Source organism: Garra rufa, chromosome 6, assembly GCF_049309525.1.
Source record: "Garra rufa chromosome 6, GarRuf1.0, whole genome shotgun sequence".
Taxonomy (NCBI): Eukaryota; Metazoa; Chordata; class Actinopteri; order Cypriniformes; family Cyprinidae; genus Garra; species Garra rufa.
In genome coordinates this window covers 11,324,105-11,344,762 of record NC_133366.1, presented here as the reverse complement: position 1 = coordinate 11,344,762, position 20,658 = coordinate 11,324,105, and the positions used below count along the sequence as shown (strand labels likewise).

At 34.0% G+C, this 20,658-nt stretch overlaps 1 protein-coding gene across 2 annotated transcripts in view; it reads right to left on the bottom strand.

Annotated features, from left to right (window-relative positions):
* Positions 1–20,658, bottom strand: part of npnta (nephronectin a) — a 70,138-nt gene that overhangs the window by 25,313 nt on the left and 24,167 nt on the right. Inside the window, exons 3-5 of one of the 2 annotated variants that reach the window (XM_073842026.1) lie at positions 16,411–16,503; positions 6,854–6,946; positions 1,536–1,655 (exon numbers count right to left, since the gene is read on the bottom strand). In XM_073842026.1, the coding sequence (XP_073698127.1) occupies positions 1,536–1,655; positions 6,854–6,946; positions 16,411–16,503 (306 nt within the window). The remainder of the gene's footprint in view (positions 1–1,535; positions 1,656–6,853; positions 6,947–16,410; positions 16,504–20,658) is intronic. The other variant, XM_073842027.1, reaches the window with a different exon arrangement.

The window sequence follows — 20,658 nt, the reverse complement described above, 5'->3', positions numbered from 1 at the left end:
TTCTCATATTTTTGTGAGTCATTTGAAAGCTCTCTGCAGGGTTGAGGGACGCCCTGAGCTCTAAGAATCATTTGTGTACAGGAAAAGAGACTATAAAAACACACATAAAAATACACAAAAAAAAATCTAGGAAGGAAAATTGTGTTTCGTTTTGTTGTTTTTTTAAAGGGAAAAAAATAAAACCTTTAAATTGCATATTTGATCTCTTCTCTAAATGAAACTTTAAAAATAATACTAGTTTTAACAAGAATAATTTGAATACAGAAAAATATTTTTAACCAGAAAAAATGTATACAAAAAAATGTAGATGCATATTTGAAGAAATAATAAAATAAAATAATTCTGCTAATGTGAATCTCTAAAAATAAAATGTATTACTAATTTTTGCATTATCTGATTTGTGTAAAATAAAATAAAATAAAATAAAATAAAATAAAATAAAATAAAATAAAATAAAATAAAATAAAATAAAATAAAATAAAATAAAATAAAATAAGGAAGACAATGCTAAACTAAGTAAGCTTTGTTCTGTTCTCTAAGTGTAACTATAAAAATAAAACTATTTTAACAAGAATAATTTTATTACAGGAAAAAATCTTTTATATGAATATTTGAAGATATATATATATATATAATTTGTTTATGGAAAAATAAAAAATAAAAAATACACTGCTAAACTCTTTGTTCTGTTCTCTAAATGTAACTATAAAAATATAACTATTTTTAACCAGAAAATTTTTAATATAAAAAAACTTTTAAATGCATATTTGAAGAAATAGTAAAGTGCATCTGATTATCCGATTTGTGTATGGGAATAAAATATATAAAATATACAACAAAACCTCTTACAGTTCCCTTCTCTAAAGAAACTATAAAAGTATAATTATTTTTAACAAGAATTTCTACAGGGAAAAAAATAAAACCTTTTAAATCCAGATTTTTTATTCGACCTGACCTAGGTAAAAAAGCTTTTATGTATGCAGCGCCATTTGATTGGAATCTTCTTCAATCGAAATTGAAATTACAAAATGTGCTGCCTTTAAATCATTTTTAATCCGTTATCTGGCAAATGGAAGATGATTTAACAATATGCAATTGTTTTAAGTGTCATTAGTCTGTTTGTGGGGTGTATATTTGTGATGTTACTGACTGTATTGCTGCCCATTTTGGTCAGGAAACTCCTGTGAAAGAGATTTTTAATCTCAGAGAGTAGTTTCTGGTTAAATAAAGGTTAAAAAAACTGAAATAAACAGAAGAAAATCTAAGACATATACTGCTTTTGTTTTCTTCTCCAAATGAAAATTTATGTTGTATACACAGTTTTTGCATTAACTATTTTTTTTTCTTGCTAAAGCTGTTTTGATATGCTGAAAAGCCTGTGGAAATCTAGCTTGTAGAAACAGTGTATACACATTGCGGTTCACCCCGCTGGGCAGCACTATCATACTTTTCAAGCAGAGCGTTGAAGAGCTATTGAACGAGGCAACGATTGACACAGCTGGACACCACGTGCAAAACAACGAGATGTGACTCACTTCCACAGCTCCCATCAGGCAACAGCATGTATCCGTTTAGGCAGTAGCATTTGTAGCTCCCGTACGTGTTCATGCACCTGTGTTTACACGGCCGAGGCTTGAGGCCACACTCGTTCAAGTCTGCAGACAGAAGAACAGAGAGGGGGAGGTTAGAACATCCTCGTGCGAGGAATTAGGCTTAAACCACAGGTCAAATCTGAAAGGTCAATCCTTTCAAACTTGTGAGGCGGCGTCTGCGGAAAGAAGGTGAAGCCGCAGGCCACCGTGTCTGGACAGGCCCACCTCAGCGTCTCACACCACGGGAAACAAACCTGCACTTTAGCTTCCAACACTCTTGGGTCTGGCTTTGGGTTTTGATACTGACACACAGAAAGGGAACGTCTTCCTTCTGACAACTCCACAAAGGTCAATGATGTACTTTATAGACTTTGAATATTTAAAAATGTTCTAAACTTGGAAGCTGTTGACCTATTTCTAGACTTTGAACACTATCCTTACTGCCATACAGTCACAACTTTATCCATAACCATCTTTAAAACGTAACTTCAGGACAGAGTACCAGTCTAAGGTGGCAAATCAAGAATAAGTACAATAAAATACATTAAAATAATTCAAAAAATTATAAATCTCAGAAATCTCAGCTTTCTAATTTAGTCATTTTGTAAGAAAGTCAAAACAATAAATACTGTTTCGTGGTTCTTTAATGTTGTGACAGATCACTGTAACGTTACCTTAGCACCTAATTTTAAGCAGGACGTCAGGTGAAACGATCGTCTCTTCCTTTTTGAAAAAAACTTCTCTTGCAAAAAAATCTTTTCAAATTTATTAAAAATAAAAACTTAAATGATTCCATTGCATAAGTATTCATATCCACATCTTGGAAATGCACACACGTCCTAATAAAAGGTCCAACAACTGAAAATGTATATCAAAACAAAAACCAAGCCCTAAGGTCAAAATAACTGCCTGTAGAGCTCAGAAACAGGATTTTTGCAAGGCACAGATCTGTGGATGTGTTCAGAAAAAAATCTGCTGCATTAAAGGTTCACAGAAGCATGTAGTCTCAGTTAACCTCAATGAAAGTTTAAAACAACCAGGACACTTCTTAGATCTGGGCTCCTGGAAAAACTGAGCAACTGATGGAGGAAGGCTTTGGTTAAAGTGGTGACCAAGGACCTGATGGTCACTCTAGTTGAGCTCCATGATCATATGTGAAAATAGGAGAAATCTACAGAAAGACAAACATCACTGCAACACTCCACCGATCTGGACTTTATGGTGGTGTGACAAGATTCAATCCTCTCCTCAGTAAAGACTTTGCAAAATTTGCAAAAAAGCATCTAAAGGACTCTCAGACTGTGAGAAACAAGATTCTCTGGTTTGATGAACCTCAATTCCAAGCATCATGTTTGAAGGAGCCAGTCATTGCTCATCACCTGCAGAGTACCATCCCAAAAGTAAAGTGTGCTGGTAGCGGCCTCATGCTGTGGGGCTGCTTTTCAGCGGCAGGGAATAAGGGACTCGTCAGAGTCGAAGAAACGCTCAATGCACAAAATATTGAGATAGCCTTCATGAAAACCCAGTCCAGAGCATTTAGAGAACCTCAGACTGGGCAGAAGGTTTACCTTTTAACAGGGCAATGAACCTAAGTTCACAGCAAGAGTAGCTTATAGACAACTCTGTGAATGTCCTTTAGTGGCCCAGCCAGAACCTGGGCTTGAACCCAATCGAACATTTCTGGAGAAACCTGAAAATGTCTGCCAGACCTCATTCAAGCTGACAGAGCTTGAGGGTTAAAGAGGTGACGAGAAAAATGGCAGATAATTGCCAAATGTTGATGTGCAAATTTTGTTGCATCATACCCAAAAACACTTGAGGCTGTAAAGGTGCTTTAGATGAGTACTGAGTTAAGAGTATGAATACTTATGCAATGTACTTATTTGAGGTGATTTATTTTTAGTAAATGTACGAAGTTGTGACAATTCTGTTTTTGCTTTGTCATTATGGTGTAAGGAGTACAGATCGATGTGGGGAAAAACAGTCATTTAAAGCAGTTTAATATAAGGCAGCAACATAAAATCAAAAAAATAAGGGGTATGAAGACTTTCGCAAAGTATCGCATTTGATTGTAATATTATAAACAGTCAAAACAAATATTGTTTTTAATTAGTTTTTCTTTTAGACTTTATTAACTGATATATTTATAATACTTGACAAATGATTCTTTTATCTATTTATTCTCAACAATAACTGATTGTTTAATCATCAACTCCTCAGATGATTACTGAGTAGCACGTATTTTAATTACTTGATAGATGATTCTTTTATCTATTTATTCTCAACAATAAGTGATTGTTTAATTGTTTATCCACTCCTCAAATGATTATTGAGTGGCACAAAAATAGCCCTCATTTGTTAACAACTATTTTAAAAATGAATAAATTCAAGAGGTTTTTCTTTTACCAATCATTACTTCATTTTTATTTGAAATAAACAGCACAATGGTTGGCTATACAGTAGTTTAATCTGTGCTCACCCATATATCCTAAAGTCTAGGCCACTTGGGTCATCAGCTGGGCTACATATCACTTAGATCTCAATATTGTAAGGTATACAGTCAAGTTTATAGGCCAGACACGTAGCGTGATGCCTGCGGTCTCATTTGCACCGGACTGAAAATAGATTCTCCTGGCTGCCGTACATGAGTGTCTTTGGCATGGCCCAGTTCTGAGAGAATGGCGCCATCTTTAGCGGTGGGTTATGCGGGGAATGCATTCTAGCGGAGCGCATGCTGTCTATATTTGACAGGTGGCACAGATTTAAATAGATGAATGGCACAGTGTATTAATGGTAATTGGCACCAGTGGGAGGTCACTCGCTGGAATGATTAGTCGAGGTGGGTGAGGACAGCTACAATTGCTTTCCCAAATCGTCTTAGCAAGAGTCGACTATTATATTCGAAACAAAGACAACATAAATCTCTCGGCTTCAAAGTTTAAACATTTCAATGCAATGAAAGAAAATTGGGCTAAGTATTTACCACCTTTTGAAACCGTAAGACATTTCTTTGAAAGCGCACACAGTTGCTGAAGTTGTGATTCCCATTTAGAGAGCAATTTCAATGATGATTGGGGACATAATTGACTAACGCTGACCCTTTCCTTGACACATTCTTTTCTTGTGGATTTCATGTGGGGAAAAGAACTATCCTTTTAAAGAATAACAATACATTTCCTAAAACTTAAATGTCCAAATCTTACACGCTATACCATGCAATATCGAATCATCTGTAAAATCTCAGAAGTGCATCTCCACCTCGTCTTTCTTGACTATAGTTTTCTGAATTCTCATTGGTTCAGGCAGTAACTCAACTCTCTGAGCAGCAAGCAGACAAATTCATCTCTGAAAGATGTTTAGAAAAAGAAAGGTGAAGAGGAGACTAACCTATCACAGTAGACTCATTGGCCCTTTGCTCGCTCAAATAAAGCTGAAAACAGCAGAAATGAAATGTCACATTCCCAGAATAGCTGTACTTGACAAGAGACAGCTCTGAACAGCAACACATAGTGAACTAATGATAAGAAATAAAGAAATAAATTGTCCAGTCTGAAGGGAGAAAATGGAGGGTAGGAGGTGTGAAGGTGTTGAAAACCCAGAGCAGAGAGCAGGTGGACTAAGCGAGTTCACACCGTATGGGAAGTGTGACCGCAGCCTATTCTGAGTGCTGCACTTATGAAGATTGAAGAAACATTAAAAATAAGCCATTAAAGACATTATTTACCAGGCACTGTGCAACCCTTAAAACATTTACCATGGTAACCAATGTGTCCATCAGTTTGTACAGTTATTGTTAATTATGTAAAAGCAAAAATATATATTGAAATTTTTTTAATTGTTAATTCTGTAAAAGCAAAAACATGCAACTATTACAGAAGGTTCGAACTCTCACTGATGCTCCAGAAGCAAAAACCACACATTAAGATCCAGGGTGTGAAAACTTTTGGAATTTGAAGATCAGGGTAAATAAATGTAGCTTATTTTGTCTTCTGGGAAACACGTAACTATCTTATGTAGCCTCTGAATGGCAGTACTAAATGAAAAAATATGACACTTCGGCTAATTAATAAAAATATATTTTCTGTTCAAAAGTTTTCACTCCTGGCTCTTAAAGCATCATTTTCCTTCTGGAGCATCAGTGAGTGTTTGAACCTTCTGTAATAGCATAAAAGTCCCTCAGTTGTCTTCTGTGTGAACAAATGGATCTCAAAATCATACAGTCATTGTTGGAAAGGGTTCAAATACACAAAAATGCTGAAAAAACAAAAACCTGAAGGATTTTTTTGAAGAACAGCAGGCAGTTTAACTGTTCAGGACAAACAAGGGATTCATGAACTATCACTAAACAAAAAAAAAAAAAAAACAATTCAGGTAACAACACAGTATTAAGAATCAAGTGTATGTAAACTTTTTTTTTTTTTTATAAAATCAACTATTATTTTCTCTTGTGGACTGTGTATTAAAAAAAATTATGTGAAATATCTTATTCAGGTCAGTACTAAATAAAAAATAACATGCATTTTGTGTGATCCCTCTTATATTGGTCAAATAATCAACATTTTGCAGATTCTGCAAGGTGCATGTAAACTTTTGATTTAAACTGGACATACACTTAAAATTTTACCACCACTAAAAAATGTTCACCATAACAATGACTGCAATAACTTGGACATTTCGGCTACTGTTACCATGGTCAATTCACTTGAAACTGACAACCTATACTGCAGGTCTGTTGAAAAAATCATGAACAGAATTACTTCAGAAGCAGACACCAACAACAATAATAACAACAATAACATGACAGACACTTTCTGAGTGACAGGATATTTGTTTGGGAATTGGAGATGGGCCTGAGATAGAGGAGACAGGCAGAAGGTTAAAGAGAAAGAGACTGGAGGACAGCAGCCGGGCAGCCACTTGAATGCTCGCAGATGAAAGATGCCCTGCTTTAGAAGTTCAGAGGAACTGACAGACACAGACAGGATGTGTGTGTAGGAGACAGAGAGCAGGGTGAAACAGAACAGCCTCTTAAAGGCTTTATGTGTGTGTGAGCTTCTGCCAAGGCATGCATGGCTTTCTCCGTGTCATTCCGGCCATGCCTGTGGAGGCTTTGGGGATCTGCTAAAGGGAAAGTATTCACTCTCGCTGGGCTAAGCAGACTGCACCATGCACGTGGGCTAGAGGGGTGGCGCTTGGAACGGACGCAGACGTCATCCGGTAAGCAGTCTTACAAGAAAATCACACACACAGGATTAGCTCACCCTCCGAAGGCACCGCAATCGGCTGGTGGTCCATGGGAACAAAAACGGGAGGGTGACTGTGCCATAATGGGGGGCTAACATAGCCCTGCTCTTCTTTAGGAGTAAGGGAAACAGACAGATAACAGCACACAGGACAACGTGGACAAAAACATTTATAAAACACACCTCTGAGCTGGCCGTATTCCTGTAGAGGAGAATAATAGCATTATTCAGTAAAGATTATATGCAAATGAGTAGATAAAATGAAACGGCACTGGCGGTGCTTTTAACTTCAGGATATGCAGAGCTAAACAATGTGGAACAGACTATGATAATATTCATTAATATTTTCCTCACCCACATTGCCCTAGTCACATCAGAAGAAAGTCATTTCTGATATAAAAAAACACTTTGACAAAAACAAAAAAATGTAAAAAGTAAAATAAATACATACTTTTTTCTTTAGAATGTTTATTGATTTTTTCCACAATAAAAACTGGAATATACTATATATATATTTATACGACAGTTCTTTCTGGTTCTCAAATCTGATTGGCTGAGAGGAATGCAATATTCTAGTGATAACAGAACTCCAACCTCTTCACCGCTTGTTTCATTCCGCTTGCGGTACTTCTATAAGCGAGTGTCATGTCCACTACGACTTTATAAATAATACTTTTTTTGATGTCACGGAATGTAGTTTTAAGAGTTTTTTAGGTGAGAATGTATTTGTTTAGACTTCAAATATGTAGGTTGTTAAGAAAAAAGATAATGTCTATTTGAGAATTTGCTTCAATGTTTTCGGGGGTGTGAGTTCCAGGGCGACAGCACACGTTTAGCACTCATGAACCTGCAGAGAGCAGCCTTACCTCGGCCAGATCTTCTGGAATTTACCGCTGGCTTTGATGTCTCTATAGTGGTTAAACATGAGATATAATTCATTTTGAATAAATCTAACAATCTAGCAGTCTTTGGTCTCATTAATCTTTAATGCTGTATATCAGAGCGCTGCCTTTGTACTTTTGACTGAAATGCCTAGCAAGTTTTATGATGGTTGCTGTTGTTTATTAAATAATATTATTCAAAAAAAATTTATTTTATATAAATAACAGCAGTATTTAATAGTATTGGGAAACGGTGTGTTTGTGATGGTGATTTAGTTACATTATTCCACCATTAGATGGCGAGAAGAGAAGCTTTTATGAGTGAGTAAACAATAAAGACTTTTATACTGAAAGAGACTCAGGCAGTGTTGTAAACAAGGACGTTATGTCTACTTTCAACAACAACTTGTAAGACATAGCCAACAAATGCACTGAGCAGCACTGTCATCAGAAATCACCCTTAACAGATGAAAGAATACTACGATAAAGATATCGCTTTCCTCAGCGGCCATTCAAACTAATGTTTTATTGTGAATAAGAGATTGAACTGATTGTGCTGTCGAACTGTTGTATAAATGCAGTATCACACTCCTAGCTGTGCAATATGGCTATATATAGGCACGCTGTGATATATATATATTCCAGATAATTCTTATTAAGACCAGGAATGTGTATTAACAAAATAAATAGGGTCAATTTTGATTTCATTAAGACTTTAATAAATGTCTCAGTTTTTATTTTGAACATCAATTAAAAAAAGTATGCATTTGTTTATATTTAATGTATTATATATGCACTTTCTTTTTTGGTCCCTGCAAGAGCCGCCTTCACAATTCATTCATTTTCTGATGGATAAAAAGACCTTTCCTACATGTCTTGTCAAATTTCCTGTTTCACTCAAAAATAAACCATGAATGGGTTGCCAGTGCTGTTTCATGTTGAAAGCACAAGTCAATTTTGCCTTCATGATTTCTTTGAAGGTAAAGGCACATTCCTGGTCTGGAGAAAATAGATAGTACAGATGCTGATCAGATGTGGGGGGGGGGGGGGGGGGTTTATCAGCCTGATTTTTGAAGAAAAAAAAAAGCATAATTATATGGTGAGGACCAACCATCATGACTGGAATAAAGCGACACCTTTTCTTCTGGAGCAGCTGACATTATTATAGGCAATTAACCACAAAGACAAAACCTAAAAATAGTGGTGGAGAGAGACCGAAGGGTTTGGTATTTAAAGTGTTTATAGTCTTTCATAAATATCCAGTACAGTACCAACTGTGATTGACACTGGAAAAAAGATGAAAGGAGGGAATGTCAGTGTTACAGAACAATGCTTTACAGCTTAATTATATGATGACATGTAAAGAATCTCATATAATCCCCTCAGCTGTGCTTGGCTTTCCGACTCCTAAATAATGCACGGAAATGAACAGTGTTGTTCAAAACACAAAACACATTAACCATTATTATGCCCTTGGCGTGCTGAAAATCAAACATTTGTGATGTAGACTGTCAGATTTTGAAATGCATGCAACCATATGTGAGTTTTAAGACTTTGAACCAGGAAGACTTCAAGGAAAATATTAAAGAGTCTATATTTTTACAGGTTTTACTTGATGTTTGCCCTGAAGACTACATATAATGTTAGTCAAGGTTTCTTGTATCAAAACAGAGCTTAGCTTTACATGATGTTTTTCATCCTTTCTCTGAACTTTAGGACTTCTATATATTTATTTTCTGAAATCAAAATAAGCCAGTGTTGAGAATGTGCATCATCAGTATAAACGAAAACAGGTTTAAACTGGTTTCTCAGTCTAACCAACCTGATTTATTTACAGTATCTCAGCCTGACTGATTGAAAAATCCCCAAAAATCAGCCAGCATTGAGTTCAATTAAACTAAATGTTTTCCAGTAGATTTTACAAGAGTCAGCTCATGTGATATCTTACTATTTTTCCAAATGACTTAAAGTTTGGCAGATGTTGGAGCATCTATTTTAGTTGTATCTGTCAGGTAGTCATGATAATTTATGCATGATGTTAAAAATAATCACAAACAGGAGAAGCTCAATGATATGCTTTCTTTAAAACAGAGTTCTTCCTGCAGAGTTTAGTTCCAATTAATCGAAATTTGGTTTCGATTTATGCTTCAAACGATCATGAAAATGCAGTAATCGAGATGAAACAATTATTGCGCCCAATTCCGCCCCCTTACCATTGGTGCGATTTCGCTTCTCCATAAAAGCCTAATTTAACATGCAAATCAGCAAAATCATGTAACGTGACTTTCATGAAACGGGACATGCTTGATTTATTAACGTTTCTATGATGTTGTGTTTTTAATAGCGCGTAAGAAAACTTGCGCTGTTCTGTGTATGTGCTCAGAGACGGAGCAGATCACGGACATTTAGTTATCTTTTAGCTCAAGGTGCACGCCTACACTGTAAAAAGCTTTTACCAGATTCAACTTAAAAACCTAAGTTCAGCAGCTGCCTTAAAATTTTAAGTTAAGTCAGCTTAAAACTACAAGTCATTTTAACTTATTACAATAAAAATGAGTTGATTTAACTTGTGAGTTGAAATGACTCAAGTTGATTTAACTTAACATTTTAAGGCAGCTGCTAAACTTAAGTTTTTAAGTAGAAACTGGTAAACTTTTTACAGTGTAAACGGTCAAACACACCAAAAATATTTCAAAATGAGGCGCTTGGTGATTATTCATGAAAACCCTTGTCAGTTATGTCTTAAATGATCATAAACAGCTAAGAATGAAAATACATGTGTAACAGTATATTAGATCCGCGTGGCACTTAAAGCAGCAACAAATATTCCTTAAGCCGTCTATGCTTAATATTAATAAAATGTAAAAATACAAAGAGAAAAATCACTCAATGAATGAAGGACTTTTGTAGTTTTAATACGAAACAAAGCATGTTTAACTATTACAGTGAAGATGCTGTTTTATTTTATATTCAAATAATTACATTTAATTTCTTTAAAGACTACTTTAGACTTCAGACTTTAGTATTCAGTATTTTTATTTTTATCTTTTTTCTGCTGTATTGCTATCTTTAAATTAATCACTAATATAAAGTTCTTGACCCTGTCATAATCATGTTAAATAATCGTGATTACAATTTAGACCAAAATAATCGTGATTATGATTTTCGACAAAATCGAGCAGCCCTAGTTCCAACCCTGATCAAACACACCTGTCTGTAATTATCAAGTGCTCCTTCAGATCCTAATTAGTTGGTCCAGGTGTGTTTGATCAGGGTTGGAGCTGAACTCTGCAGGAAGGTAGATCTCCAAGAACAGGGTTAAGCACCCCTGCTTTAAAGGGACAGTTCACCCAAAAATGAAAATTATGGTCATTTATTCAACCCCTCACTTGCTCCAAACCCGTATGAGTTTATTTCTTGTGTTGAGCACAAAAGAAGACATTTTGGTAACCAAACAGCCATTGACTTCCATAGTATTTTTTCCATACTATGGCTACCGTCAACTGTTTGGTTGCCAGCATTCTTTAAAATATCCTCTTATAAGGCCAAATTCATACAGGTTTGGACCAACTTAAAGGTGACTATAAAAAAATGACACAGAGGACACATTGTTAGACGTGCATTCACCAAAAAGCAAATGTCTGAAAGTATTTTGCGATACCTGATGCCTCGTAATGGATTCCTGACAGGCCTCGGGAACAGCAGGTAAGCAGATTCTCATTTACAGAGACCCCCGCTGAAAATTAGCATCTTATTAAATTGATTTGATCCACGGAGAGCCGAATGCAGCTCTGTGTCACTTCACTCCTAAATGGATTAGCGCTTTAATGAGTTTATTTGTTCTGGGCAAAGATGCCCATCTGCCTCATATCATCTCCATGACAGTGATATTACAGAGAAGAGCAACTGCTGACAGAATCAAGCAGATCAAAGGAGGCGAATGCTAATTGTGCTTTAATTGCAAAAAAAATAAAATAAAATCTAAGTTCAGATTGCACACATCTGTTAAGTAGTGGAAACCCGTAAACATATTTTCGTTATGCTGATGAAGCTTGTAACATCTTTAAACATGACTTATCCAGTCAGAAGTTAAACTATGTCATTTTATAAAGTCTTTGTGATGCACAGACATATTGCTTTATTACAGATGCTCTTCATGGCATTTTGCAGGCTGTTATTTTAGAGTTTGAGTTATATGAACTGCTGGCTTACATGTCACCAGGGAGATCTGTGTGTCTGTAAAGATCAAGACGACAAATGTCAACCAGTGTTCAACTAAAGAAAATCTTCAGAATGCATTTCTATCAAATATGTAATATAACCTAAAGGCAAAGTACGTGACCAGCCAAATCATGACAACCTCATCTGGATAAAGTCAATGCTTCTGTGTTAGGTTTATTATTTGTTATCAAATTAATGATAGGACCACAGAGCCCAGTGTTTGCCCATTTTGGTGGAAAATCAACCTAGAATTGCATCCTTGTCTTTGCATGTTAATCTGGGATAGGTCAAAGTATTTTAAGATCGAAACAATGACACGCATCACCTTTAAATCCCGATTTGGTTATTTAACTTTGTGGGTGTTATCCCACCTCATTGCCGTGGATTTAGTACTAAGCTCTTTATCATTATTTCTGTTCAGCTCTCCTTGTGCTTTATCTGCACACTAATCACTCATGGCGGATCCTTTTAACACTGAGACCCTGGTTTATATATAAAAAGTGCAAGTTTGATAGCATGCATGAAGAAAAAAAAAAAAAATACTACCAGTCAAATGTTTTTGAACACTAAGATTTTAATGTTTTATAAAGAAGTATCTTCTGCCCACCAAGCCTGCATTTATTTGATCCAAAGTGCAGCAAAACAGTACAATTTTGAAATATTTTTACTATTTAAAATAACAGTTTTCTATTTGAGTATATTTTAAAATGTAATTTATTCCTGTGATCAAAGCTAAACTTTCAGCATCATTACTCCAGTCTTCAGTGTCACATGATCCTTCAGAAATCATTCTAATATGATGATTTGCTGCTAAAGAAACATTAATTATTATTATTATTATCAATGTTTAAAACCGTTTTAAAAAGTACATTTATTTCAGGATTCTTTGATGAATAGAAAGATCCAAAGATCAGCATTTATCTGAAATAAAATGATACACTGACTAAACCATTTATTTAAACCATTTAAAGTGATGATAAAGATATTTTTAATGTTACATAAGATTTATATTTCAGAAAAATGCTCATCAAAGAAACCTCAGCTGTTGTCAACATAATAATAAAAATTATAATTGTTTTTTGAGTAGAAATTCAGAATATTAGAATGATTTCTGAAGGATCATGTGACTGGAGTAATGGTGCTAAAAATTCAGCTTTGAAATCACAGGAATAAATTACATTTTAAAATACATTCAAAATTAAAACAGTTATTTTAAATAGTAAAAACTATTTAAAGTTTTTACTGATTTTGCTGTACTTTAGATTAAATAAATGCAGGCTTGGTGAGCAGAAAAGGCTTCTTTAAAAACATTTAAAATCTTACTGTTCAAAAACTTTTGACGGGTAGTGTGTATTTTTTTATTTTTTTATTAAAAAATTATTAATATAAAACACAAAAGCAACATATCAACACATTAAGATTACACTTAGTAAATATGCTGTTGTAATATGTTTAACACATATCATTTATTAACAGTGTTATTTTAATATCTCTGAGATACTATTATAGCGTTATTAATATTAAAATACTACAAGTTTTAAATTTTAATAAAAGTTTTAATTTAGGTTTTAGTATTTGTCATTTTTAGTAGTTTTTCTGTAATGTGTGTGTGTGTCTATATAGTCCTAATTTTGATTTTCTATCAGTTTTAATTTTAGCTATTTTACTGCATCAAGTTAAACTAAATCAAAATGAGAAATGTTGCCTTGCCAGCTAGCTGAAATAAAGTTATTTTATTTTATTTATTTTATTTTAATTTCAGTTAACATTTATTTTATTTCAAGTAACAAAATTTTTTTTATGGATTTAATTTTAGTTTTAGTTTTAGTTAACTATAATAGCCCTCTGTTTTAACATGCAAAAGTCCAACCTATTTCTATGTATACATTTTGCATGAACAAAAAAAATCTGTGACTGTGATCTGTGACTGCACATGCAATTGTGATCTTAGTAAATTAGCTTTGAATGTGCACTTGCATTTATATTGGTATTTTATCTATATAGATATATACTGTATACAAATCAACTAGGAGTGCTTGTTCTGGAGAGCATGCAGTAATCATCGCATCGCTAGGATCAAACGTAAAACTATCAACTATGATTTCAAAATTAGCCATTAATACAATATCTTTTAAAAAAATAGAAGTGTTTGGGCATCTTGCGTGCTATAATTGAATTTGCATGCTGATTGTTTTGCTACAGATAATTGCAATAAACAAAAACACTTAGCGGCTTGAAAAAACCTTTCAGTCAGTCACACCGCAAATTAAAGCCTTGATTATTTGCACTGATGATTTTAATATGCCACCCAGGTGTCCGCGCTAACCAGCACCTGTCAAAGTTTTAAGCACGCGAGACAAATAAGCCCTCGGCGTGACAATCATCTGTCATTACCTCTAAAAACCATCTGATTCTTTTAATCACTCTTGCCACGAGAGCCTGATAGGAGCGCATGAAAAAAAGAAAACATTTCCGCCGCGTGCAGCAAGGCAAAAGCAGCCTCATCGACCCGACATGAAACGTGACGCAAGGGAAAATCGAAAAGATTCTATTCCACATTCCAGAGGGGATTGTTTTCCCTTTCCTTTCCGTCTTTTAATTACACCTTCTCCCTTTGCCTTGCAAGGGCAGAGACTCCTCTGTTTAAGTCTCCCAGTCTTCTCCTCTCAAATGGAAATGTGCTGTTTTAAATCAGGGGTTATCTCAGACGCCAGCGTTCTTCTGATGAGACGACTTCAGACAGAATTTAGTCCCCTGGCTCCGTTTTATTTTCGGTGCAGGGTTTTTAGGGCAGTAATTGAGATATTATCTGCTTAAGGGAAACCTCACATTCTGAATCACTATATGACTCAATACAAAAGCCCATTAGAGACAATACATTGTTCTGTGTAGAGCCAAAGGGTGACATCTATATCCAGAAGCTTTTAAATAATGCAAGTGACAAATTGGTGCTTTGTAACAGAGAGGCTGATTTAACCCTTGTATTACAGTACGCTGCGGGGCAGGGCAATTTAATCCATAACACAAAAATTACATTTTGTCGCAGTTTCTCATTTAGGGTCATGAACATGCATGTACATATGTGCATGCACAATTTGATTATGATTATTATGTTTGCAATGACCTGCAATTTCATGTTTAACGCCAGCTGCACAGACCCTAAAAAAAAATTAAAAAATAAATAAAATAGTTGTTTTTAAAAAATAATAAAATAAAATAAAATTGATTCTATAAAAAAATTATTAAACATTTTAAATTTAATATATATAAAAAATAAATGTACTTTGTTAAGTTCTCAACTACACTTTCTATATACAACTACACAGGGTATTTACATTTATGCAGTTGGCAGGCACTTTTACATAAAAAATGTAATGGTAAAAATTAAATGTAAAATAATAAGTTACAATATTGTTAAAATAAAATAAAATAGTTGCCAAAGCAATATTTCTCCATTTGATTTAATTTAACATGATGCAGTAAAAAAAAAAAAAAAACTAAAATATTGTTCAAATAAAATAAAATCAAAATAAAATAGTTACAATATAAATAGTATAATATTTTTCCATTTGATTTAATTTAACTTGATGCAGTAAAAAAAAAACTATAATATTGTTAAAATAAAATAAAATAAAATAGTTGCCAAGGCAATATTTCTCCATTTGACTTAATTTGACTTGATGCAGTAAGAAATATTGTTAAAATAAAATAAAATGTAAAATTAAATTATTAAAAATTATTAAAATTAAATTTTTTCTCAATATTTCATTTAACTTGATGCAGCAAAAAAACAAAAATTGATTAATAAATAAATAAAAACAAAATTAATTATATAGAGCTATATAATATATATATATAAGCAAAATATATATTAAAATTACATAGTAAAAATTACAATTACTTAAATTTTATAAAAAATAAAAACCGTTAAAAATAATTCTCTCTCTCTCTCTCTCTATATATATACATACACACACACATATGTATTTTAATGTATTAAATTAAAAATGTTTTCTTATAAAATACAGTTGCAACATATGAACACATTTTTAATACTACTTTTTAATATTCTAGTATTATTATTTAGAATCAGTTTTTATTTTTATATCATTTATTTTTTATTTTCATTTTAGTAATTATAATTTTTAGCCGGTTTTGTTTATATATATATATATATATATATATATATATATATATACATATATGTGTGTGTGTGTGTGTGTGTGTGTGTGTGTGTGTGTGTGTCTATGTTTTTTTTCCTAATTAGTTTTAAAAATCATGTTCTCATGTTTATTTCTGTTGTAATGTGTGAGAAGTAATAATGTTAAACATTTACTGTTTAAACCATTTTTAGTGTGATTTTTGGCGAACTATACTGAATCCAGTTAAAAACCTGTAAAATAAAACTCTCAGCCAGAATTCAAACACAATCCAATGTGTTTAAACATACTATATGTGCACTTTAACACTTACCTTGGTTGCATGTTTTTCCTGTATAACCTGGATGGCACTTGCATTTGTTGGGTCCCACGCATTCTCCGTGTTTGCATCCGTGCTGACATACCGCTGTAGGCGAAAAGATCATCAGTATCACTTTACACCAAATGTCAGAGCCTATGCAGTAGACATGGAAACATGTAACAAAAACAGCCTTTAGTTTTCCTGCTGAGAAAAGAAACACAACCACTCTTGCTGTGGGAAATAAGTGTCCGTACAATTAGACCTCGAGGATATTGTGGCGAGAGATCCACAAAAACATTATTTTGGAACGCTGGCCCTCTACATCAATAATTCATTGTTTGCCTTGGTCATTTTAATGAACCTGGGACATGCCGACTGTACGGTCCACCTCACTTCAGTTTTATGACTCATTACGTCTCACATTTGGATTGGGAAACAGCCCAGAGCTGTGCAACATCAGAAAACCTTTGAGATCTAGACTGGAGGAAACATCCTCACAGTTGGCATGGGGTAAATTTAGGATCTGACATTTTCAACAGAGACAAAAACAGGCAAATTACAAAAGAAAAACGCTAAATCCCATCTTGCACTACTCTTCCCAATTTATTCAAGAGAGCTCTGTGTTTGCAACTCTGCGGCTAGTTAATGGTACAGGAAACGGACCTGTTTTATATAGTACGGCAGATTGGGATTAGAGCGACACAAATCAAATTATGTTTAAAGTAGTACACTGTCAATTCTTAAAAATAAAGGTGCTTTAAAAGGTTCTTCACAGCGATGCCATAGGAGAACCATTTTTGGTACCATGAAGAACCATTCAGTCAAAGGTTCTTTAAAGAACTATATTTTTCTTACCTTTTTATAATCTGAAGAACCTTCTTTTGCCACAAAGAACCTTTTGTGAAACAGAAAGGTTCTTCAGATGTTAAAGTTTTTTTATGGAACCATTTAGACTAGACAAAAAAAAAAAAAAAAAAAAACCTTCTACTGTGGCATTGTAAAGAGTTTATATCTTGCAATTCTAACTTTTTTCCTCACGATTGTGAGTTTATATCTCGCAATTCTCATTTTTATTCTCAGAATTGTGAGATATAAACTTGCAATTGTGAGTTATAGAGTCAGAATAGCAAGATATAAAGTCAGAATTGCAGGATATAAACTCACAATTCTGAATTCTGTTTTATTTTGCAATTATGACTTTTTTCGCAATTGCAAGTTTATATCTCGCAATTTTGAGATATTCTCAGAATTGTGAGTTTATGAAGTCCAAGAAAAAAGACTACTATTTTCTCAGAATTGCAACATTTTATCATACAATTCTGACTTAACTTAAATGTGCGTGTTATAAAGTCAGAATTGTGAGATTTAAACTCAATTTTGAGTTATAAAGTCAGAATTGTGAGTTTATATCTTGCAATTCTGACTTTATATCTTTCAATTATGACTCTAAAACTCAAAATTGAGTTTAAATCTCACAATTCTGACTTTATAACATGCAATTTTACTCTCAAAAAACTCACATAATTGTAAAGAATACTTTATAACTCAAAAGTGCAAGTTTATATCTTACAATTCTGAGAATAAAAGTTGGAATTGCAAGATATAAACTGACAATTGTGAGGAAAAAGGTCAGAATTGCAAGATATAAACTCACATTTGCAAGAAAAAAGTCAGAACTGCGAGTTTATATTCTGCAATTCTGACTTTATCTTGCTATTCTGACTTTATAACTCACAATTGCAAGTTTATATATCTCAATTCTGACTTTATAACACACAATCTGTATTGAACTTTATAATTCGCAATTGCAATTTATATCTCACAGTTAAAAGAAAAAAGTCTGAATTGTGAATTTATATCCTGCAATTCTCACTTTATCTTGCTATTCTGACTTTATAACTCACAATTGTGAGTTTATATCTCACAATTCTGAGAATAAATATTATAATTGTGAGATGTAAACTCGCATTAATGAGAGACTTTTTTCTTGCAATTCTTACTTTTTTCTTCTAACTGTGAGATATAAACTTGCAATTGTGAATTATAAAGTTCAATACTGAGGGGAATCTGACTCATCTTGTAATTGTGTGTTGTAGAGTAAGAATTTTGAGATATAAACTCACAATTTTGAGTTATAATGTCAGAAAATTTTGTTATTCAACTGTGAGATAAAACCTGGCAATTGTGAGTTATGAAGTTCCATTCTGAGGGGAAAAAGACTGATATGTTCTCAGAATTGAGAATTGTGAGATATAAAGTCAATAAAAATTGTCTTGCATCTCACATTAATTCACATCAATACACTTTCACACCAATTACTAAACAAACAATACAATAAACTCACCTTAATACAAAACAAATTCTCACAATTCACGTAATATCATGCAATTCTGAGAAAAACGTCAAAATGTAAATTTGCAATTGCGAGAAAAAAAAATAGAATTGTGAGATAAAAAGTTTTTTTGTTTTTAATTCAGTGGCAACCTTACACAGTAGACACTTACTCTCACCAAGGCTGCACTGATTGATTTAAAAAACAGTAATATAGCTAAATATTATTTATTTAAAATGATGAATTATTAATTAATTAATTAAAATGTATTTTTTATTTGAATATTTACAATTTATCATGGTTTGCACAAACATTTTAAGCAACAAAACCGGTTTTTAATATCGTCAAAAATAAGAATCGTTAATAATTCAACACTAATAATAAGTGATAATAATTGAGTATGAAATCAGTATATTAGAATGATTTCTGAAGAATCATGTGACACTGAAGTCTGAAGTAATGATGCTGAAAATCCAGCTTTGATATCACAGGAATAAGTTACATTTAAAAAATATCAAAATGACTCTTAAATTGTAATAATATTTCACAATATGACAGCTTCTGTATTTTAGATTAAATAAATGCAGCCTTGGTGAGAATAATGTAATATAATTTTTTCCAAATGTTTGACTGGTGGAGTATTTAAAAAAGGTACTTAATCACCTGCAGTGCAGCACATATTTTCCACACTTATTTGCAATCTCATTCTACAGGGACTGAGTGTGCACAGTTTGATCTGTACACCGCAAGACAAAACACCAGCTGCTGTACGCCTGCGATATTAGACTGGACTAAACTAGACCAGGCTTACAGCAGAACACTCAGCGGTGCTTCATAGCCGAGTCTGCAGTCGGCTGAGACTAATTTTCATTCAAAGCTTCATTGAGTCTCCAATTATAGAGGCCTATCAGAGCTGTTAATTTTCCTCACTGGTGCCATTCTCACAATGAGAAAGGAGCTAAGAATACGCCACAAACACACACAAAAAATGTTGAGAGCACAAACATATGACAATAAAAAAAAAAGACTTTCGCAGTGTTTTCAGCTCAAAACCCACTGGACCCCAGATGGTGAAAGCAAGACTGGATCCTGCTGGTGTGTACAGTAGATTAAAGACACACATATATCTGCTTTCAGCCTGTTCAAACAGCATGGAGGCGGAAAGGCATTAGCCAACTCTGGCAAAATGGTGCGATAAGAATCAACCCGTCTCATTCTACCTTATTAGATTGAGTAAGCTAATCAAAGGTACATGTTCACCTCGCTTTTAACCAGTGTTATTCAATATAGAGGTTGAACAGTAAGATCAAACCCCACAAAAGGACAAACACAAGCCCTAATTTGGTGGCAAAGCCTAAGCTGGCAGGAGACAAACGAGGAAAGCGGTAAAGTTCTCTGACATTGAGAGTTTATCCAGGCGACTGCCTTATCTCGCCGGCCAGACAGTTATCAAATGTGATGAAATCGCGGATTAATCCAGGTGGGACGGCGTGTGATCACAGGCATTGGTTATATTTTTAAGTGCTGACGAATGAAGAGCTTAAGGACGGGGCTTTAAAGGGAAACCTATCTGCGGCGGTCCGGTTCAGTAAATGCCGACACTTGGAACGCAAACCACAGGCAAAGTGGGCCAAGGGAAATACCCGTTATTGACAAACCACATCAAACGGTCCCGCTGGCTTCAAAACGCTCGGCACAAGTGCCCCTCCATCCCAGGAGACTTTCATTCATAGCATACCTATCAGTCCATGCACTCCGATGACGCATGAGCAGACGGCGGCTTCAAAGAGATACGGCAGAAAGTGCAATTGGGGGATTTTATGAAAATATGATTCGGAATAAGTCACGCTAAGAATTTGAAAGGCTAATAATGATTTTTCAGAGTAGGGAAAATCTATAAAGCTTGCAAAGCCCTGCCCTAGTGGTTT